The following is a 21207-nucleotide window of genomic DNA, read 5'->3' on the forward strand; positions in this document are numbered from 1 at the left end:
TAGAGCAACTAATTTATTTCCGAGATAGTTAGTTTTACCGTTTCCGATTTTATTTTACACACACAATCTATCAATACAACATCGTCTGTATCAAAACATCAACTGTGTTACATATCGGCTATGTTACCATACAAAAGGTTTCCATCAGGGTGAGGGGGTTGAACTAGAAAAGCGTATAGTCAATTTTTTTTAAGTGGAAATCTTTTAAAATCATTACATTTGCTTAACTCGCCCGTGTTAAAAACACTTTAGGGATGTGCAAAAAAAAATGTCACGTGATACCACTTTTTCAATCTACTGTATCTTTTTAACTATCCATACTTCTAAAATAACGAGGTCCAACTTTTTTAGCCCGCTTGATGTAAACACGACGAATCAAATAATTCAACTTCATATATAACTAATATAGGACAATGGTGTTGATGAAAATTTATATTAATATTACCAATAATTAACAAGTTCCAGGTCGAATCCAACACCGATACCAATAGTACATGTTACCTGTTACCCAATCTGGACGTTCAACCACCACCGGTGTAAATTGGATTAGCTATATACATGGGTCATAATCACACACGAACTTCGTCATTATATATACAGGGATTGACACTACTAAATTCAATCATTGACCAAAACAATAAACATGTATCAACAAGTAGTTTCCGGTTGTAGTAAGAAAACCAGGCCGATTTCAAACAGAAAGATTTTGAAAGCAGAGAAAAATGTGCAACTTATAATAAGCATGACTTCATCAAATGACAATACAAAAACTAAACATCCAGGCTGAAAATAATGCGTAGGTACTGTAATTCAGTCACGGACCCGCGATGTCGCAGGTGTGTTCTAGTACATATATATATATATACATATAGATAGATAGACGTGTCATTTAAAAAAAATCACAGTTCAACTGTTAAATATGTGCACTTAAATTCAACCAGCTTTATGTCGTATTTTCAACATGTGTTCAAATTTTAAACGCCTTGAGGTGGCTCTAAACTTTTGTTCTACCAGTGGACGCTAAACAAGCAACAATAAAGCATTCATTTTATTGATGTGTATAATGAATTTCTCGTCTAAAGTGGAAATTGATGCATTGATTTACATTGTCCAGTTTATTTCTCACACTCGGTTAATGTGTCGTGGTCATCACTGGTGATCTTCTTGCATAAATTAAAGATATATCAATACAGCAGATTGGAGTTCTTTTTCATACACAATTGCATATATACTAGGAACAAATGTGAAACAATATGAGAAATTTAATTATTTTTCTAGTTTTAGGCCTACTTTTGATGTTTAGAAACCAACACATAGTATATAATTTAGAACAACTTTATGCACGGGTGGAACAACCCATATTTGACAGTAGTGGTAAGTATCTATTGTTTTTTCCAAAGGAGGAATCAGATTTTCTCATCACATTATTTATTTTCTAAGTCTATGTAATGAAAATTAGTATTTTTTTTTTAAATAACAGGATTCAGAGTTGATCAAAGACTCTTGTAAATTCCTGTATTATTTGTAGATGTAAAAATCATGCTTAATGATGTTTGTTACTCTGTTTCAAAATAACAAGCTTTTTAAAACACAGTTAAAAATTGATAGTATATGAATAAAGGAACTAAAAAAGCAGAAAAAAATTAAGGGTCAATTTGCTTGTTTACGATATATAAGCCATTGAAAATTTGGCGGGAAATTATTCTCTCTAGATATTTCTTACATTTAACATTGGCACCTTTTCTCTTTCAAAAACTATGAAAAAATAACAAGGATTTTATAAGATTTTTAAATACGGCTTTTAAAACTATATGTAATAATATTATGAAAAGAAAATTAGGGGTTAGTGGGCAATTTTTTTTAATAGCACTACATGGATTAAACCAGAGGATTCCGAATATCTGGCAAAAATTCTAATACAGGAGAAGCGAATATCCTTAAAGCACAGAAACAGAACTAAATAACGCCATTCCTCTTTATTTAAGTAAAGTCGTAAATAATTATGTCAGAGTGAAGTTAATGTGTTATAGTATAATTGCCAACATGTCCATTATTATTTAGCGAAGAGCACTGATTACGCATCCGAAAAGATGAATGTCCAATTTCCCCTGAATTTATTTCACACAAGGGCCGATTCCAAAAAGATTTTCAATCTGTTCTACTAATAATCAGAATAACAACTTCTTGTTTATGTAACGACACGATGACCTAACTGTGACCACTCGATAACGTAAGTATGACTACACGATGACGTAAGTATAATAACGCAATGATGAAAGTGTAACAACAAGATCACCTTGTTAAAACGATGACGTTATTATGACAACACGATAACGTAAGAATGACAACACGATGACATAAGTATGACGACACGATGACATAAGTATAACAACACACGATTACGTAACTTAAACAACACGATGACGTAAGTATGACAACACGGTGACGTAGATATGGCAACACGATGACGTCATTGTTATCACTTGATGACGTAAGTATGACAACACGATGACGCAAGTATGACAACACGACGAAGTAAGTATAACAACACGATGACGTAAGTGGTTAACTTGTTATAGTGGAAATCTATTAAAATCATTATTAATTTGCCTGTGTTAAAAAACGTTAGGGATGTGCATACAAATATGTCACGTGATACGACTTTTGCTATCTCAACATTGAAACAACAACGTTCTTGGAACTCTCTTATATTCCTGTATTTTTTCAGCTATATACATATATACAAATGGACGTGTCATTTAAAAATAAATCACAGTTTTTAAAACTGTAAAATGTATGCCCTTTCATTCAACAAGTCATGCCATATTTTTCAAACGCCTTGAGGTGGCTCTAAACTTTTGTTCTGCCAGCGGACGCTAAACACACAACACTTAATCAATCTTCAATTCATATATAGAAATAAGAAGATGTGGTATGAGTGCCATTGAGACAACTCTCAATCCAAGTCACAATGTGTAAAAGTAAACAATTATAGGTCAAAGTACGGCCTTCAACACGGAGTCTTGGCTTACATCGAAAAGCAAGCTATAAAGGGCCCAAAAATGACTTGTGAAAATTAATTCAAACAGGATATGTATGATAAATTTCATCGTCAAAAGTGGAAATTGATGCATTGATTTTCTCATACATAAGTATAACATCACGATAAAATAACTTTAACAACACGATGACGTAAGTATGACAACACGATAAAGTAAGTATGGAAACACGATGATGTCACTATTACCACTCGATGACGTAAGTATGACAACACGATGACGTTAGTATGACAACACGATAAAGTAAGTATAACAACACGATAACGTAAGTCTAACAACACGATGACGTAAGTATGACACCATGAAGACGTAAGTTTGACTACACGATGACGTTTGTATGATAACACGATGACGTAAGAAGGACTACGCGATAACGTAAGTATGATAACACGATGCTGTTCGTATGGCAACACGATTGTGAGTATTATAACATGATGACGTAAGTATAACAACACGATGACGTAAGAATAACAACACAATGACGTGAGTATACACACACATGTGACCAAATCCTTAAAACTCGACAGTACTGGCAAAAATTTAATCCGTTTATCGAAAACTGATTGCAGATCTAAAAAAAAAATGTGAATACAAAAGAATTTCATTAGTAAAGTCATGAATATGCATAACAAAAAATTGCCCCATGACCTTCAGCCAACAACAACAAACCAATTTTGTTGATTTGGTTTTATTTAAAAACCATGTCATCGGGATTGTCTTCAAGCTGAGTAACCTTTTTTATTTCATGGTTATATGTCAAATTGTTGAAAATCTTGTATAATATATCAGTTAGATTGTCTATTTTCGTATCTATCTCTTATATTTATTTTCTCTTTCCTCCTCTCTCTCATATATATTTTTTTCTGGTTTTAGATAACCAGAGAGCTTTCGATGTTGGTTCCAGTCCTGTACGCATATCCCACAACCATGCTTTATTAAGTGACAGGACACATTTAACAAGGGAAACTACTTTAACCAATGATGTTCATGAAGAACGAACAAAAAATCAAACTTCGTTTAGATGTCCGGTGGAAAATTCGGACAACTGGAATTTCAATTGTAAAGTACCATGCGCAGATATGCCTGATATAACAAATATGTCGGAGCACGTGCAAGCTCATATCAATTGTCAGATTATAAAACCTAATATAGAAATTATGAATGTTAAGCGAATGGCAACAGTTCAGGTTTTCCAGGAAAATTCTGAATGCCTCCGGACATTTGTAATGGAGAATTGTCATGATGAAGAACCGGTCCCAAACTTAGTTCATTACATTTGGTTTTCTAAACGAGAAATGAATTTTTATCATTTTCTTAGTTTTCTTAGTGCCAGTAGATTTTTGAAACCGTGTCTTATTTTGGTACATGGAGACCGCCTTCCATTCGGAACATACTGGGAATATCTATTGACTTTGGTGCCAAATATAATGCATGTTCAAAGAAGTCCACCAGAAGATGTATTCGGAAAACCCCTTGGTAATATTGAACACAAAGCTGATATCGGCAGAATACAGGCTTTACAGAGTGAGTACATGCTCGCACATAAATATGCAGCACACCCCTTTACTTTGGTCTTTGGTAGATAAGGTGAGTACATGCTTGTACATTCCTATATAGGTTTTCATCCTTGTCATTTGGTCTTTGGGGGATCGAGTGAGTACATCCTTTTATATACCTGTACTTGTTTTCATCCTTGTCATTTTTTATTTGGTAGATAGAGTGAGTACATCCTTTTATATACCTGTAGTGACCCTCACATCATTGTCTTGTTGCATTTTGTGAATAGAGTGAGTACATCCTGTTATGTACCTGCAGTGGCCCTCACATCCTTGTTCTTTTGTGTTTTGTGTAAAGAGTGAATACATTCTTTACATACCTATACTTGTTTTAATCCTTGTCATTTGGTATTTGGTGGATAGAGGGAGTACATCCTTGTAAAAATCTGTAGTGACCCTAACATCCGTGTCCTTTTGTGTTTTGTGGATAGAGTGAGTAAATTCTTGATTATATACGTATAGTGACCCTCATATCCCTGCCGTGTGGTCTTTGATAGATAAGGTGAGTACATCCTTTTATATACCTGTGGTGACCCTCACCTCCTTGTCCTTTTGTGTTTTGTGGATATAGTGAGTACATTCTTTTACATACCTGTTGTGGCCCAAACATACTTGTCCTGTGGTTATTTAAAGAATAACGATAGTACATCCTTGTACAAAGGTGTATTGTATTACATCCTTGTCCTATTATGATTGATGGATAGAGTGAGTACTTCCTTGTACATACATGTAGTGACTTTCACATACTCGTCCTTTGATCTTTGATGGATAGAGTGAGTACACTCTATTACGTACATGTGGTGACATTCAAATACTCGTCCTTAGATTTTTGATGGATAGAATGAGTACACTCTATTACGTACATCCTTGTACACATATGTAATGACTTTCACATACTCGTCCTTAGATCTTTGATGGATAGAGTGAGTACAAAAGTCATCCTTGTACATACATGTAGTGACTTTCACATACTCGTCCTTAGATCTTTGATGGATTGAGTGAGTACATCTTTGTACATATATGTAGTGACTTTCACATACTCGTCCTTATATCTTTGATGGATAGAGTGTGTACATCATTGTACATACACTTAGTGGCCCTCACATCATTGTCCTTTGGTCTTTGATAGATAGAGTAAGTACATCATTGTACATTTATGCAGTGGCCCTCACATCCGTGTCCTTTGGTTTTTGCTAGATATAGTGAGTACAACATTGTACAAATCTGTTGTGGTCAACTTTCCTTTTTTGGTCGATGGTAGACAATTTTTCATTGGCAATCATACTACATCTTCCCGTTTGGTTATTGTAAAATTGATCAAATAGAGGGAATAGGTTTGTCTTTGCGTTCATCTTGTTGTATTCTTTGGACCCTGTACTAAAAAATGTGGAAATTGTCATTTTCATAAAATCCTTCACGTCAAAAAGTTTTTGAATGAGTTGCCTCACCTTCCGTGAAAAGGTTTTCAGTTGTCTTTCTTGTTTTTCATCCATAGACGATGACCTAGAAAAACGTATCCTCTTTTATAATACAATAAAGTTTGGATTGTCTCCTCTTACGTATAAGGATTGAATTGTCTCCCCTTTAATACAAATAGGTCTATTATATTTGTTTAGTATGATTTTTGTTGGGACCTGCTTTATTCTTTGTTATTTGTCCTCTTGTCAGCTACCTTTATTGATTGGATGATTATTTTAGGTATAGATAATTGATTATTTATTTGATAAGTGCAGGATGTGGTTTTTTGTTCGATGTATGTATTGATCGATTTGTTTATTGTTCGATGTATGCATTGATCGATTTGTTTATTGATCGATGTATGCATTGATTGATATATGTATTGATCGATGTATGTATTTATTGATTTGTTTATTGATCGATATATGTATTGATTGATTTATGTATTGATCGTTTTGTTTATTGATTTTTTTTATACCCCATTTTAATATTCAATTTGTTCTGCTGAAACTACTTTGCATAAGTGTATGCACTCGACACTTACTTTTAGCTTCTCTTTTGCAGAGTTTGGAGGAATTTACATTGACACAGATGAGATTATACTTAGATCTCTGGATCCTCTACGGAAATATCCATTTACCTTGAGTCGTGCAGTTGATTGGAATCTCAGTAATGGTCTCATTCTTGCAGAGAAAAACGCTACTTTCCTGGACATTTGGCATTCCGAATACAAAACGTACAATAAAAGTCAGTGGGGATATCATTCAACAATTGTGCCGTATCTGTTATCTAAAAAGTACCCGGGTTTAATTCATGTTGAAAATAAAACGTTTGTAAGACCTAGTTGGCAACAGCTCCCGCTGCTGTTTGAGAAGAATTTTAATTGGTCAGAAAACTATGGTATACATTTATATATTCGTTTTTATAAATTTACTCATGATTTTAACGATATCAAATATCTGAATACAACAATTGGATCAGTAGCCAGACATATTTTGTATGGAAGTAAAGAACTCTGTGAAAAATAAAAAAACGATATTGATGTTGCTCTTGAAGATGTACTAGTAGACATTTGCGGAAACTACGTCGATCTATACCTAGGATTACACTTAGACTTACGATTACAGTTGATGAAAAACAAGGAGTCATCTCAAAAAAAAAAAAAAAAAAACAACAAAAAAAAAACAACAATAGAGATACCAAGTAAAACCAAATGATGTTTTTGGTTATATAAATAAAACTTTTCGACGACACACTAATGCAGCACAAATGATCACAACATATTTGAATCGTTGTATTGGATATGTCACCAAAAAATACCCATAACTTTGTATACTTTTTTCATTCTCCGATGGCGTGTTGAAGCTTTACCATATAGTGTGTAATAAGTCTATATGATTTTTTAGACTTCGTCTTCGTATCCTGGGTTTTGCGAACAATCTGTTGTCTTGTATATGGATTATAATCTTTTTGTTTCAGTTCTAAAATTGTGTCTTACCTTGTTTTAGTATAGCAAAATCAGCAAAAAATCGTTCAGGGGGTACTCTACAAACGGTGCACTTGAAAATCAGGGAATATGCGATAAGCAAGTAAAACAATATAATTATTAAGCCCGCCGTAGCATAGTGCTTTTGAAATATCAATGTCGTTCGTTTTCACGATTACATTTGTATCCGAAACTGCTCCCTAACCGATTTGAATAGTTTACGATTTTTTTAACAATTTCTTCACACCTGATATACCTTTGCACCTTTTATCCCTTTTAATCAACGGAATAATTTTGCGGATAAACTTTGTGTCATAAGTGCACTTTAGTCGATCAGACCAGACCCGCCCATGTTTATGGGAGAGAAATAATTATCAACACCTTTAAAAAAAAACGTCTATACTCAATTGATTCCCAATATCTCTATAAAAACTGCACAAAAAACAAACAACTCACAACCTGGTAGTCATTTTTACCTGCGTCGCTGAAGGCGAAGGAAGGTCTAGTAACTGCTCGGTTCTGTGCGTCCGTCCATCTGTTCGAAAGACCTTGCGTACAAAACTTTCCTCAACGTTTTCCTGGCCGCCTCTAGAGAAAGAAATGGTCTGCAACTTAATAATTAGTGAGTTGCAGCGTGTAAGCTATTTGTACATCTGTCGTGCAGCCACTTCCTATAGCTGATAGTTTGAAATTTTATAAGTCTTATTGCTCAGGGAAAATTTTCGTCAAAGTTCAATGCAGGTCTAGACCCGGTATTGGTTTTGTTCAATATGAGAAGATAGATAGTAAAATTCCAACTCTTTGAATACTCCTATTTTGCATTTCAGTAGATTCTGACGAATATTTTAAATTATAAATTCAATACAAAGATGTTCATTGATAACAATGTTGTGCTTTTTTTTATATTGTTGATTTATTTTATACTAAAAACGTGGACAAAAAGTGTTTGCCTAATTCAGAAAAAATAAAAGATAATAGAAATATACCGAACGCCAAGTATAATGCCATCAAGAATAAATGGTGCTTAAGCACCCAACCTCTGCATACCCTCATTTTCTTTCTTTCAAAAAATATGGAAACTATATGAGTTAGCATAAACATTAAATATTGTCAAAATGCTCCTTAGTTGATCGTCATTTCTTTATTCTAAGTCTTGTTGAAATTAATTTCTAATTGTCCCAACCTAGCCAACGACAATACGATTTTTTTTTTAATGTCTCTTGTAAAATTTATTAAATGCTGATTGTCCATTCTATCATACTCCTTACATTTACAGCATGTTGAAACTGGACAACACCATGTACAATAATAAATGTGTACATATTACTTCATATATTTCTTAAAAATCCAGTTGTTCAACTATAGAAAAACATCATATGAGCTAGAATTTGTTTTGGAACAAAGGTTTATATTTACACTTTGAGACGACCCAAGATCTAAATGCTACCTGAAAGTGTAATTGTAATCCTAATCGTAGGTGTATGACAGTTTCCGCAAATGTCTAATATGATATCTTGCAGGTACAAGTATTACCTGTTTTGAAATCTCTATTAAAGGGTCAATTTGTGATGAACAACTTTAATACGTCATCTTTTGGTTGTAGGACGAATCTATATAGTCATGCATTTTGTACTAGCGGAGATATGCAGGTGTTTTATGAATTCTTCCAAGTTTTCATCCAAGTCATGGTTGTTTTTAAAAAGTCCACCGTTTGTGTTTAATTGTTCTTTGATTATGACAATAGTCAATTATACTGGTATTGTATCAAAACTCTTACTAAATAATATAGACAAAACTAGCCAGTAAATTTTCAAGACTAATGACATTCATTTTTTTAAACGCTCTGCTTGGATATTACCAAACTTTTGACATTTCATTTGTACATATTTACTAAGACGTGAGAAATATATATTTTGGGAACTACATTTTATTGCGTATATATTCAGTGGCTTAACTGGTTACATCCTGTTGATGAGGCCGGTGCCTAATGAAATTTTCTTTCCAAAAATATCAAAACATATTATTCCGCCATTTGGTGATTCATCTACAATTTATGGTGCTTTGGTCAATCTTTATTACAAGATTCCATGAACCCCGTCAAAGATGAAAATCCAAATACCATTTCTGAGGAATACATATTTTAAGATCGAGTCACAGTTCTATCTTGGTTTAAACTGTATATTTAGATGTATAATGTCAACATGATATGACGTCACGTGAAGAAAATTCATAAAGTGTTCAATTTCATATTTTTCTTTTTATTAATCTCAATATATATTACTTCTAGATGTTTTTTGCTTATTTATGTCGTTTGGTTACTGTGTCATTGATATAGACAATAAATCTCTTTCATTAATATTATTTTTTTTTCAAATCGGATCTCAAATGAGGTTTAAAAACTCCCAAATAATTTTGAATATTTTCGTAATTTTTTCAAATTAAGAAAACAAATAATTATTATATATGCCAATGAGGCATCAATCGACATACATAAATTTTCAAAGCACAGTAACAGCGCTTTTGTTGCTGTTTTCATCACAAATTCAAAATGAGGTATTCAATAAGGAGCCATGAAATTCATACATTGCTACTAATAGATGATTTTTATATTACCGACTTTTGAATCCTGAGTATGTAATTTTTCGACAGGTTACCTACTCTGTGGTAGGTCATTCTGGTACTCGGTCAAGTAAGAGCGACTAAAAGAAGTAAAATCTAGCTTATAATCGGTGCAAATTGGGGGAAAACAGTAATTGTTTTATGTTTTCGATTGACGAGAAATCTTCGGAAAATACCTGTTTTGGTTTACATCCTTGTCCTTTGGTCTTTGGTGAATAGAGTGAGTACATGCTTGCTCATACCTGTAATGGATACTTTGGTATATAATTTCTCATTGGGAATCATACCACATCTCCCCATTTATATATATTGTAAAATTGATCAACAAGATTAAACGGTTACGTTTGCCTTCATGGTAGTCTTTTAAGGGTATCTCCCTTGAGTCTCTGTAATAAAAAGATTGTGTGTAAATTGTTACTTTTGACATACATCCTAAAGATGGTAACTTCTTACAACAACAGATTTGAACTGTATTGCCTTACATATTAAGAAAAGGGTGTTAATAGTATCTCCAGATATAAATCCATAAAGATGGCTTACCCTTACGTCAAAAAGTTTTGAATGAATTGTTTCACTTCATAAAAAGGGTGTGAAATGTCTCTCCTGATATTTTTAATTTTTTCATTGTCATACAAGAATAAAAATTATACTTGTGACAAATACAAATCATAAACAACAACAAAAACGAAAGAGATTTGAAAACATATATATAAACAAGCAAAAATAACTAAGAGTCATCTGCCCTCACCTCCAAGTGTTATTTTCACCCAAAAACTGTTTTATATAGGAACCTGTTTGGAAAAAATCGTTAAACGACTGTCACCCTAAGCACCAATAACGTATCTCTCCTTACATAAAAATGATTTGGATTGTGTCCCTTTACGTAAAGGATTTGAATTGACAATTGGATTTTTTGTTTTTATTAATTTATTGGTTGGTTGTTGTCAGCTAGCGTTAGCTTTATTAGTAATTTATCATTTAAAGGTTAAATTATTGTTTAATTTGAAGGTAAACTGTGTGTGATTTGTTAATTGATAACAACATCTTTTGATTAATTGTCTTAGATTTCGTTGAAAGAGGGTTACTGCTTACAAGAAAGCTATTAGACTAAGGAGTCAAAGTGTTGAAGTCGAAGTCACCCCTTCAAACATTTGACCGTCACCATCACAAGTTGGTTGATCGTTATGGAATATCTGTTTCACAGATGGATCCTCTCTGGAAACATCCATTTACAATGAGTCATGAATATGACTAGAATTTAAGTAATGGTCTTATTCTTGTGGAGAAAAAAAACAACTTTCCGAGCATTATTTGTTGCATTATTCAGACTGATTTATCAAATACCAAATATTTGTGTTTGTTCGAATCAAATGGCCAACTTAGCCATTTAGGAAAAGATAGCTCAAATAGTATATTTTTTTATAAAAGAATGAAAGAGAAATTTTCAATTTTTACTTGTAGCAAGAAATCAAGGTCAGTGACAACATTTTTATTTTTATTTTCTCAAAGCATATTTCAAAACCTATCTTCTGATATTTTATTTCAAAATTCTCTTTCATAGATTTCTTTTTATTCACAAAAAAGTGTTTTTTCATAAACAATCTATTCAAATTTGGGCAATTTTGCACGACTTGCAGCTTGAAAAATAGCACGGGTACACATACTTTTTATTATATTTTTGAAAAAAACATGGAAATATCTACATTCTGGCGGAGTTTAAGAAAATTCTATATGAGGAAATATATGCCAATGATCCACCTTAATAAAGTATTTGTATTCGTATTCGACCAAATTTGGAACAGCTCCCGCTGCTGTTTGAAAAGAATTTCGATTGGTAAAAAACATATAGTATACATTTACATATATACGTTCTAATAGCTTTACACATGATTTGCACGATATCAAACATTTAAATAAAACAATTAGATCAGTTGCTAGACAAGTTGTGTGTGAGAGTTAAGATCTCTGTGAAAAAAGAATTAATGATATTGATGTCCAAAAGTCACAAATTCTAGGTTGTTGTTGTTGTATAAACTATATGTCGTAAACTTATAATGCAGAAGATACCAAAGGGATATTTAAACTTATAAGTCGCAGACAAACTGACAACGCCAAGACAAAAAAAAAATAAACAAAAATTGACCAAAGGACAAAACAGAGTCTACAAAACACAACATAGAAAACCAAAGACTTAAAAACATGAAAATACTCATTAAAAAACATGATCAGTTTATCAGTTGTGTCATCACACAATTTATTGAATTCGACAGAATAATTGTTTACAACGGATGCCTAGTTATAGCAAAAGCACACATGACCTTTTAGGCCAGGTGAGCTAAAAAGGGTTTATATAGATGCAGTCAGATGCAGCAGGGTTTTCTTTTGTGTTACTATTTCTGTAAAATTCAAACACTATTTTGACGTTATAAAGACGAACGAACCAGTCAGCTAAATCGCAGTGTTGAATGTAAAACGCACGTATTTAGTAGTATTTCTACTTACCGCTAATGCACTAATGATGAGGCGTATTCTGAGATACCAACTTGAGAGAGATTAAAGTTAAAAAATGATACTAAAACTGTCCATGGCCACTCTGTTTATGACCGTTGCTATCTTACATTTGTGCAGATAGTATTATTTGATAAATTAGTAACTATTTGCAAGGCCGAAACAAGTTTTATCTGAATGACAAAAGTAATGTTAACATATGTGTTCTATCAGCGTTTTATGAGTGACTTCTGTGTTCTTTCAAGACATCATATACTTTATTTTCCAATATTGTTACCTACCCTGTTATATGCTGCGGAGTTTCTGGTTTTCACATTGTTGTAACAGACATCAATTTTGATTAATTTTATCGGAAGAATGAAGGATAGTTACCGCTCTAATGCACAAAATAGTTAGATCTGGTCTTCGTTTTAAGTAGTTTTTGTTGGATTGTTGTCTGAATGCCGTTGATGGGGACGCTGGTAAGTTATGTTGAAGTTCTAATCATTTATCTTGGTACGATTGGAGAAAATTATAAATCGGATTATTCACATGAATGAAACGCAACTTTAGTTGGCTGATGTTCAAACCTCGTAAATCCACTTGGAAGTTACTAAACAAGAAAACAAAAACCTTGCGGATCGTATGAATGGAGCGAGGTACGGTGTAGCGACAAGACAAACGTCTCCTGATCTCGGAGAAAGAGGGGACACTTTAATCTTTTTATGGTTAGGGTAATTACATGTAACTGAGACATCCAGTCTACCACCCTTATCATATTTTTTAATTTGCGAAAATGCATTCCTTATCCAAAGACGTGTTACACCTATACATACATATTATATATAAATATATTTTTTTTCTATACCTGTCATAATTACGTTATTTCATGGAGAGATACATACACTGACAAATATCTGATACATTTACGACTTTAATTTAAATGACATCTGTGGAAAAAAAAACCCGACAACTGACTGGTTTTAGATACTTATGATTCCTTCCACACCTTAGCCTATATTTTAATATATTTCACCTCAAATCCTAGACCTAAACATGAAGCTTGAAATAGTGACCTTTTACAGCAGCCAATCCGTTTAATTGATTACATAGTAAGTGTCTCCACCCTATCTCGATATCCTTCTAAATGTACGAATGCATTACAAAGTCATGCAAGGGAACGTCACACAAATAAGACATTTTTTTGTTTAAGTTTATTAAGGATGTACTTGGAATTTTTGTCAGATGTTCTGACTCCTTGGTTTTTTTTCCTGCGATACAGGGTAAAATATTTTGCCCCATAACATCCTTTTTTTCTTTTCATATAAGACTTCAATAGCTCATTAAAAGTCATTACCAAAATTTAAGCAGATTCTAGATTTCTTTTCTTTTGATTTGAGACCCAAATGATACCAATGCAGATATAAGGTAAAAGTCCGAGTGCAGCCTTTTCCCGCCATTTTTGAAAAATCAAATATCTCGAAAAGGAGCTCCATAACCTATCAGTATTTTTAGCTTATTTTGTTCCTAAACTAATGTTCTTCTGGCTTATAGTATCAATTTAAAAATCTAGATTTTTTTTAATTTCACCTCTTAAGTATATCTTTAAGGATTTTAAGTCGCAAAATCTCTCTTGTTACAACACAAATAATCAGTCACAAGTTTGTCTAGAACTTAAGGTAGATCGGGTATCTTCCGCCATCAATAGCAGAACACAATCACTTCAGATCTATACTAAAATACACTGAGAAAGAAATGTGATTCATATGTCAGACTTTCATTCAAATGTAGGAATTTTATCTTTTTAATAAGATTGTTTTTTTTTTTAATGGAATATTTGTTCTTTAACGCTGTTCAAGTTCGTCATATAAGGGGAGATAGTTTACTTTATACAGGAACATGAAATAAAGTCTCGTGCCCTCCATTTGTTGGGAGAAGAAGACTTTCAAGTCTTCTAAAATCCTTTACTGCTGGTTGTTTCTAGAACAATTGAACCGTTTCAAGATGTGCTTTGTAACTTTATAACTTCTATGCCTCATCTCGACACCAATTTGTACACATGATCGGTTGCAAGTTTGTAAAATAGCGTATGTCTAATTTTATGAAACAAAGATAAACAATTGTACAATATTAACATTAGTTTTTTAGATTCTCTTGTTTTTAAGTTCTGATATTTCCCTTTTTATTTTTTGTTAATTTTTATATTCCTTCTTACTTGTCTTCAATCGTTGGTAATTCTTAATCCTCTATTTACTGTAACCGGGTGTTCTTGAGGTAGATTTAAAAGAACGCATGCGTTGATTAAACATGAACATTAAAATTTGGCCCGACTAATACTAGATCCATTATTTTTGAAAATTGGATTAAGAGTAACTTGATATTTGTCAATGAAAATTTTAGATGACACTGCTAATATATCTCAACATTTTATTCTGAAAGAATAATTGAATTGCAGAAATAAATATTTAAAAAAAAGCCATCCCAAAAGACTGGCTTCAGATGTTAAAGTCTGAAAGTTCTATTAAAAGTATTTTAAATATTCCTAGACAGAAACTGATCTGGAAAGGTAATTACTTTGAGGCTTCAAGATTTTCAACAAATATATTATATAAGTCAATTTGTAAAGATAAAATTGAACCATCAATTGGTGTTAGCAAATGGATGCGTATTTTACAAATTAATGAGAACCTTAGTATTAACCAACTATATGTTTTCATGTTTCATTATTTAGAAGAGAATAAGTTAAAAATATATAGATGGAAACTTTTACAGTTCATATTACCAACAAAACACTTATTGTTTAAATGGAAACAGAAGAAAGACGATCTATGTTACGATTGTAACGAAGAAGAAGATTATAACCACTTTTTTTTCTTGTCGATTATTAGAAAATTTTTGGAAAAGTATTTATGAGTTAATGAAAAAATCAAATTTAAATTTTAGTATATCGTTAAAGCAATTAGTCTTCGGATATAAAATTTTTGACAAACATTTTTTTGGTCTGAATTATTTCCTAATAATTTTAGGTTTTTCTATATATAAATCATATTATGTATCTAATCAGAAATTGACAAATGTAAATATTTATCAATTTTTTTTTCAAGAATACATTAAAAGATATAACGAAAACAAAACAATGAAATTTAATCCTTTACTGAAGTCACTAAAAAGAAGTTTAGACGATTTATTAGAAAAAACCATAATGCATTAAAATGTTGTACAATTGTATTTCAAGAAATTTATACATATTATTATAATATATACATATATACCAGCAGCTGATTACTAGATTACTAACCTGGGTAATCAGTGGAATATAACAGGATACATCAAGAAAAGCTTGGTTTCTTGGTGTAACAATGTAACAAGCATATTTGGTGAATAAATATATAATGTCGTTAAAAAAAAAAAAAAAAATACTAGATCCTTTTTTTCTAAATAAACATCAAACTTTTACCGCTAAAATAGTCAGCCAAGGCTCGGTGTTTGAAGGCCGTACTTTGACCTATAATTGTTAACTTTATATACATAGTGATTGAATGGAGAGTTGTCTCATTGGCTCTCATACAATGTACCACATCTTCTTATTTATATATAGCTTCAAGAATATAAAAAGAGAACGTCATTATTGTACATCAAGGACTAATCTAGGATTTTTGAAAATGGGGGGGGGGGGGGGGGGGATTGGGGATGGGTGGTTCCATGAAACAGAAGCAATATCGCCCAGCGTAGCGAGATTAAAGATTTCTTGAATGATTTGATTCTAAACAATGATATCAAAGGAGAAACGTATGCCCTCACCCCCCCCCCCCCCCCCTTCCCCAAGAATCAACCACTGTACATTAGGAACCAGTTTACAGACACTACTCTCTTCGTTGATAATTATCTTTCTCTTTTGGGTGGCCAAGTTGTCTCCTGGCTGACTTGCCGTTCTCCATGTACAATCGGAGTTCATAGAAATGTCGGCAATGTGTACTTGTTTCTAGAGTTTTTGTTGTTGTTATTGTAGCATTATTCAGGGGTTTTTTTTGGCAAACGTTTGAAGTTGCATGTTATAACAATGAACTTTGAAGACCACTGACCTATTTTTTTTAAAGCTATGCAAAAATAAGAAAATAGGATGATCAGATCATTTACATTTGAGACGTAAACTATTACATATGTGACTGCTCTTGTTTTTTTTTAACCGTTCATTAAAAATTCCACTAAATTCAATTTAAAAAAGGTACATTGAGAGTAATACCTTTATATTCAGTTCACAAGTAGAAAACCCACACCCTGAGCATTTTTTTGATGTGGAATTTTTTCTACTTTCTAATTCAGTGCATATGCATTTTATTTATAGAAACAGAATGTTATCAGTTCTGGGGAGCCAGCAATTTCCTTTCGGGATTAGGAGTGTAGGCTAAGTCCCTGAAATAAATCCTATGTTAAAATAATCAAGTTCAGTGTTTTTCTTTATGGCTCAAAAAAGGATCCTGATTTGGAACAAGTACATAAAACAGAAGGGTTGCAAAATGTTAACAAGTGTTCAAAACCCAACCCTTGACCAGGGGCAATTGTGTAACAGCTAAACATAAAAACAAAGAGTTGATAAGGGATTTTGAACCACTTCCAAACATGCCAATGTGAAGAACTTAACTGATAACAAATATAACAGTTCACGATTTATTGTTTGGTTAGTGTTGCTCAAATGTTAGTTATCGAGGAGACTTAAGTGAAATTCCTGCCAACTTTCAAAATCTGTATTGGATATATTTAGTGCTTATAATATATGTGAATGAAATAAAAAAAAAGACCAAGTTCATTGTAACAACTTGTTCTGTGAACAGCTATAAAAATTCATGATTGATTGATTTATCTTGGCGTTAAACCCCACTTTCAGTGCATATGACGAAACTCGTGGTGGCTGGTTTTTATTGACGAAGGAGGCCGGAATGCCCAAAGAACGCTATTTACCTTCGGCAGAAAAACTTTCAGGTGAATCATAATGAATTCCTGAAATATTGCTTCCTCAAAATTGAACATGTTGAGATGCAATGTACAGAATTATAGAAAATTTAATTTGAATCAACAGTTTTCGGTGATTTTTATATTTAGTGTAATCTGTTTTGGTGGAGACATGTGTAAGTACATGTATATCATTTTTGGAAGAAAAAAAATATGTCGAAAGATACAATGACACACGGTTGGTTTAGTTGGTGTGGCTTGCTTTCGATGTAATTCTTGTTATCCTGTTATGTATCTTCTTCTCCTTTAGAGCAATCAGCTTTTTGCTGATTCTGTTTTATTTTCGGAAACCATCTTATATGAATTAAATTGTCATATTGTATCGTAACATTCAACTGTTTATTTTTCTTTCTTTCACACATATAAATTGTTTCCCTGTATAATCTATACAAACATGGATAATTTTGCACAACCTGTAGCTTCGTGACCCTTATTTGTATTCTAAATTCTTAAAAGGTCACGTTATAAACTACATTTACGCAAAGTTAAACAATTATTATCCAATTCAATTTAGGTCCTCTCATTTACGGACCTTTTATACCTGATTGTGCGGTATGGGCTTTGCTCATTGTTGAAGACCGTACGGTGACCTATAGTTGTTAATTTCTGTGTCATTTGGTCTCTTGTGAATAGTTGTCTCATCGGCAATCATAACACATCTTCTTTTTTATATATAATTTACTTAAACATTTAATTGGTTTGATAGTTGTCGTGTGTTTTTGTCAATTGGAAATAAAGGCAGACACCATAATAATATGAATATATATCTGCAGACACTTATTAGGCTTGTTTTCTGGAACTGTGATGTCTATGTTTCATGAGGTATCAAAAAGTTTTTATTTTACTACATCATTATAAACTTTTCTGTTCACCTACAATTGTTTTAAGGTAGTAAATACTAGCTGAACTGTCTAATTCTCCATTTCCCAGTTTAGAAACTGTGTTGTTTGTTTTGTTTTGTTTGTTGTTTTTTTTCTCTCTCTATTATGAAAACGTCAGACGTGTATTAAAAATTTGTGTCATGATTCTACATCTTCAGTCATATACATAAAAGTAATGTTTGGTTGCAGTCTTATTCATGTATGCCTCATTATTTTTTTTGCAGATCATCTAGAAATCATGTAATAACAAAAACAGTACGCAGAAAGCTATACGGTACTTACGTATTTTTTTCAATTTATAATCAGTGTTAGTATGAATGGTAAAAGCAACTTAATTCAAAAATACACTGTTAAGACGCGTATGTAAAGTTACCAATCTTTAGGAGTAATTAAGGAACATCTACAATAACATGTGATGCTGCTATTAGTTAATCAAGAATACAGGTACATACCATGATTTGATGTCCAATATAGAGCATATCCACCAGCTTCATTTCACTCTCAGTTCATTATCATTGTATAAGATAATGCGTAATGTACCAAAATTTCTGAGTCTCAAACAGGTATTTATGCGATTTTACCTTTTATTTAAAAAACAGAGTACGAAAAAAGGACCCTTTTGAATAAATTATAGTTTTAAAAGATTGCGAATAAATACTAGTACATGTATAACACACACCAGTTGGTTAAACAAAAAATAATGTTCGTATACGAGAAACAATAGTATCATGTTGGGTGTTTCAAATTCTATGCTTACATTTATTCCCAGAGGCATAATTTTGACCACGTTTCGAACACTGGCTCATTTTGTCTAACTTATGAAGGAAATAAGATAGTCAAGCAAATTCCAATGCTAGATTTTGAGAGTCATGTTTGGAATGTCTAATAATTTTTCATAATATTGTATTTCAAAACAATCCGAACAGTTAAAGTTGAGTCACAATCATAATCGGATTAATCCTTAAAAAATGTGGGCATTACAGTGGACATATATACTACGTCTCAAGTTTATGTGACCAAAACTTTCATGAACTTCATTGCTTAGTACATTTACAAAAAAAACTGTGAAATGTTCAGTGAACCTTGAAACGAGAATGTCCTAAGGCTTGTAATTTGACATAAAAAGCAACAGTTTGTTTTGTGATATATGTTTACTTATCATATATATGAAGTGTCACTAATTTGGTTTGCTTTAGTCTGTTATTAAAAGAAGTAACCCACAAGGCCTCTGTGTTAATGTAATTTTATTTTTTGAAATTTAAATACTTGATTAGGTAAGTTTGATAGTGTAACAGACTTACATTCAAAACGAAAACTAATAAATAGAAGTGAAACGAACGATATTACACATGTTATTGTATGTCGTAACAAACATAACGCGAGTCTTGTAGAACAGACTATAATACACTCTATAAATATACCAAATAACCATAAATTTTCCACGGATAAACTAACCATACAATGCACTCTTTAAATATACGGACCAATTACGTACACAGACCAATTACATACATTCCATCGAGTTTATAACTATTTACATACACTGTGTATTGTATATATGTATATTCCATACATACACTGAACACTCACTCACACACATACACACACATGCACTCCATACGCATATTAACCAATTGCACACAAATGCACTAAATTCATATACTCATCAAATGCAATAATGCATATACCAACCGATCAAACAATCCAAACATATATCGACATTCATATATACATACACCAAGGAATTAGAAACACTCCGTTCATGTAATTATAGATAGCATACTCTCCATATAATGCTTACCGACAACATACAATGTAAACTCCATTTAAATAATGATCAATTATTTACTCTCGATACATACATGAGTAGATTTATACACTGAAACATGTACTTAACAAATTCTACATTTCAAACATTCTCTAACCAATTTCTTACAAAAATGACCAATTACATCCACTCCATAAATAAACCAACAATTTACATCCTCTCAATACATATATAAATAAATTAAATACACTCAAAAGATATAATGACCACCAAAACACATTCCATACAATAACTAACCATTTACATCTTCTCAATACATATATTAATAAGTTTAAAACACTCAAAAGATATAATGACCATCGAAACACATATCTTCCAAAAACTAACCAATAACATCCTCCTATTACATAGATAAATAAATAATTACACCCAAAAGATATAATGACCACCAAAACACACTCCTTAAAGACAATAACCAATCAATACTCTCAATACATATACTGACTAGTTATGGACTCTTAATGGATATATAAACCAATTACATACACTGAAAACACTCACACATATTATAACCAATTACCTTTACCTAAACCATAAATTGATTAATTACATATATTCCATTCATTAATTGACGTATAATTACATATAGTCCGTGCAATTCTGTTTCAATATTATATACATTATAGCCGTCAAGGATATTACATAAACAAGAATTACCGTAAAAAGTTATGTTAAAAGTTAGGATCTTAGAAATATTATTAAAGTTGTATATGAATTTTGAAAAGTGTAGAACAGTTGAAGAAGTCAGTTATGTTGAATTCTGAATATAATTCAAAAGAAAACGTAGAAGAAAACAAAGACAAATCCAATATGGCGGACACCA

At 32.1% G+C, this 21207-nt stretch overlaps 1 protein-coding gene across 1 annotated transcript; it reads left to right on the forward strand.

Moving 5' to 3' along the window:
• Positions 1-4138: 4138 nt before the first annotated feature.
• Positions 4139-7101, forward strand: LOC127719139 (lactosylceramide 4-alpha-galactosyltransferase-like). Its single transcript, XM_052225163.1, has 2 exons — positions 4139-4583; positions 6638-7101. The coding sequence occupies exons 1-2, from the start codon at positions 4139-4141 to the stop codon at positions 7099-7101; spliced, it is 909 nt and encodes a 302-aa protein (XP_052081123.1).
• Positions 7102-21207: the final 14106 nt, after the last annotated feature.

Source organism: Mytilus californianus, unplaced genomic scaffold, assembly GCF_021869535.1.
Source record: "Mytilus californianus isolate M0D057914Y unplaced genomic scaffold, xbMytCali1.0.p SCAF_10, whole genome shotgun sequence".
NCBI lineage: Eukaryota > Metazoa > Mollusca > Bivalvia > Mytilida > Mytilidae > Mytilus > Mytilus californianus.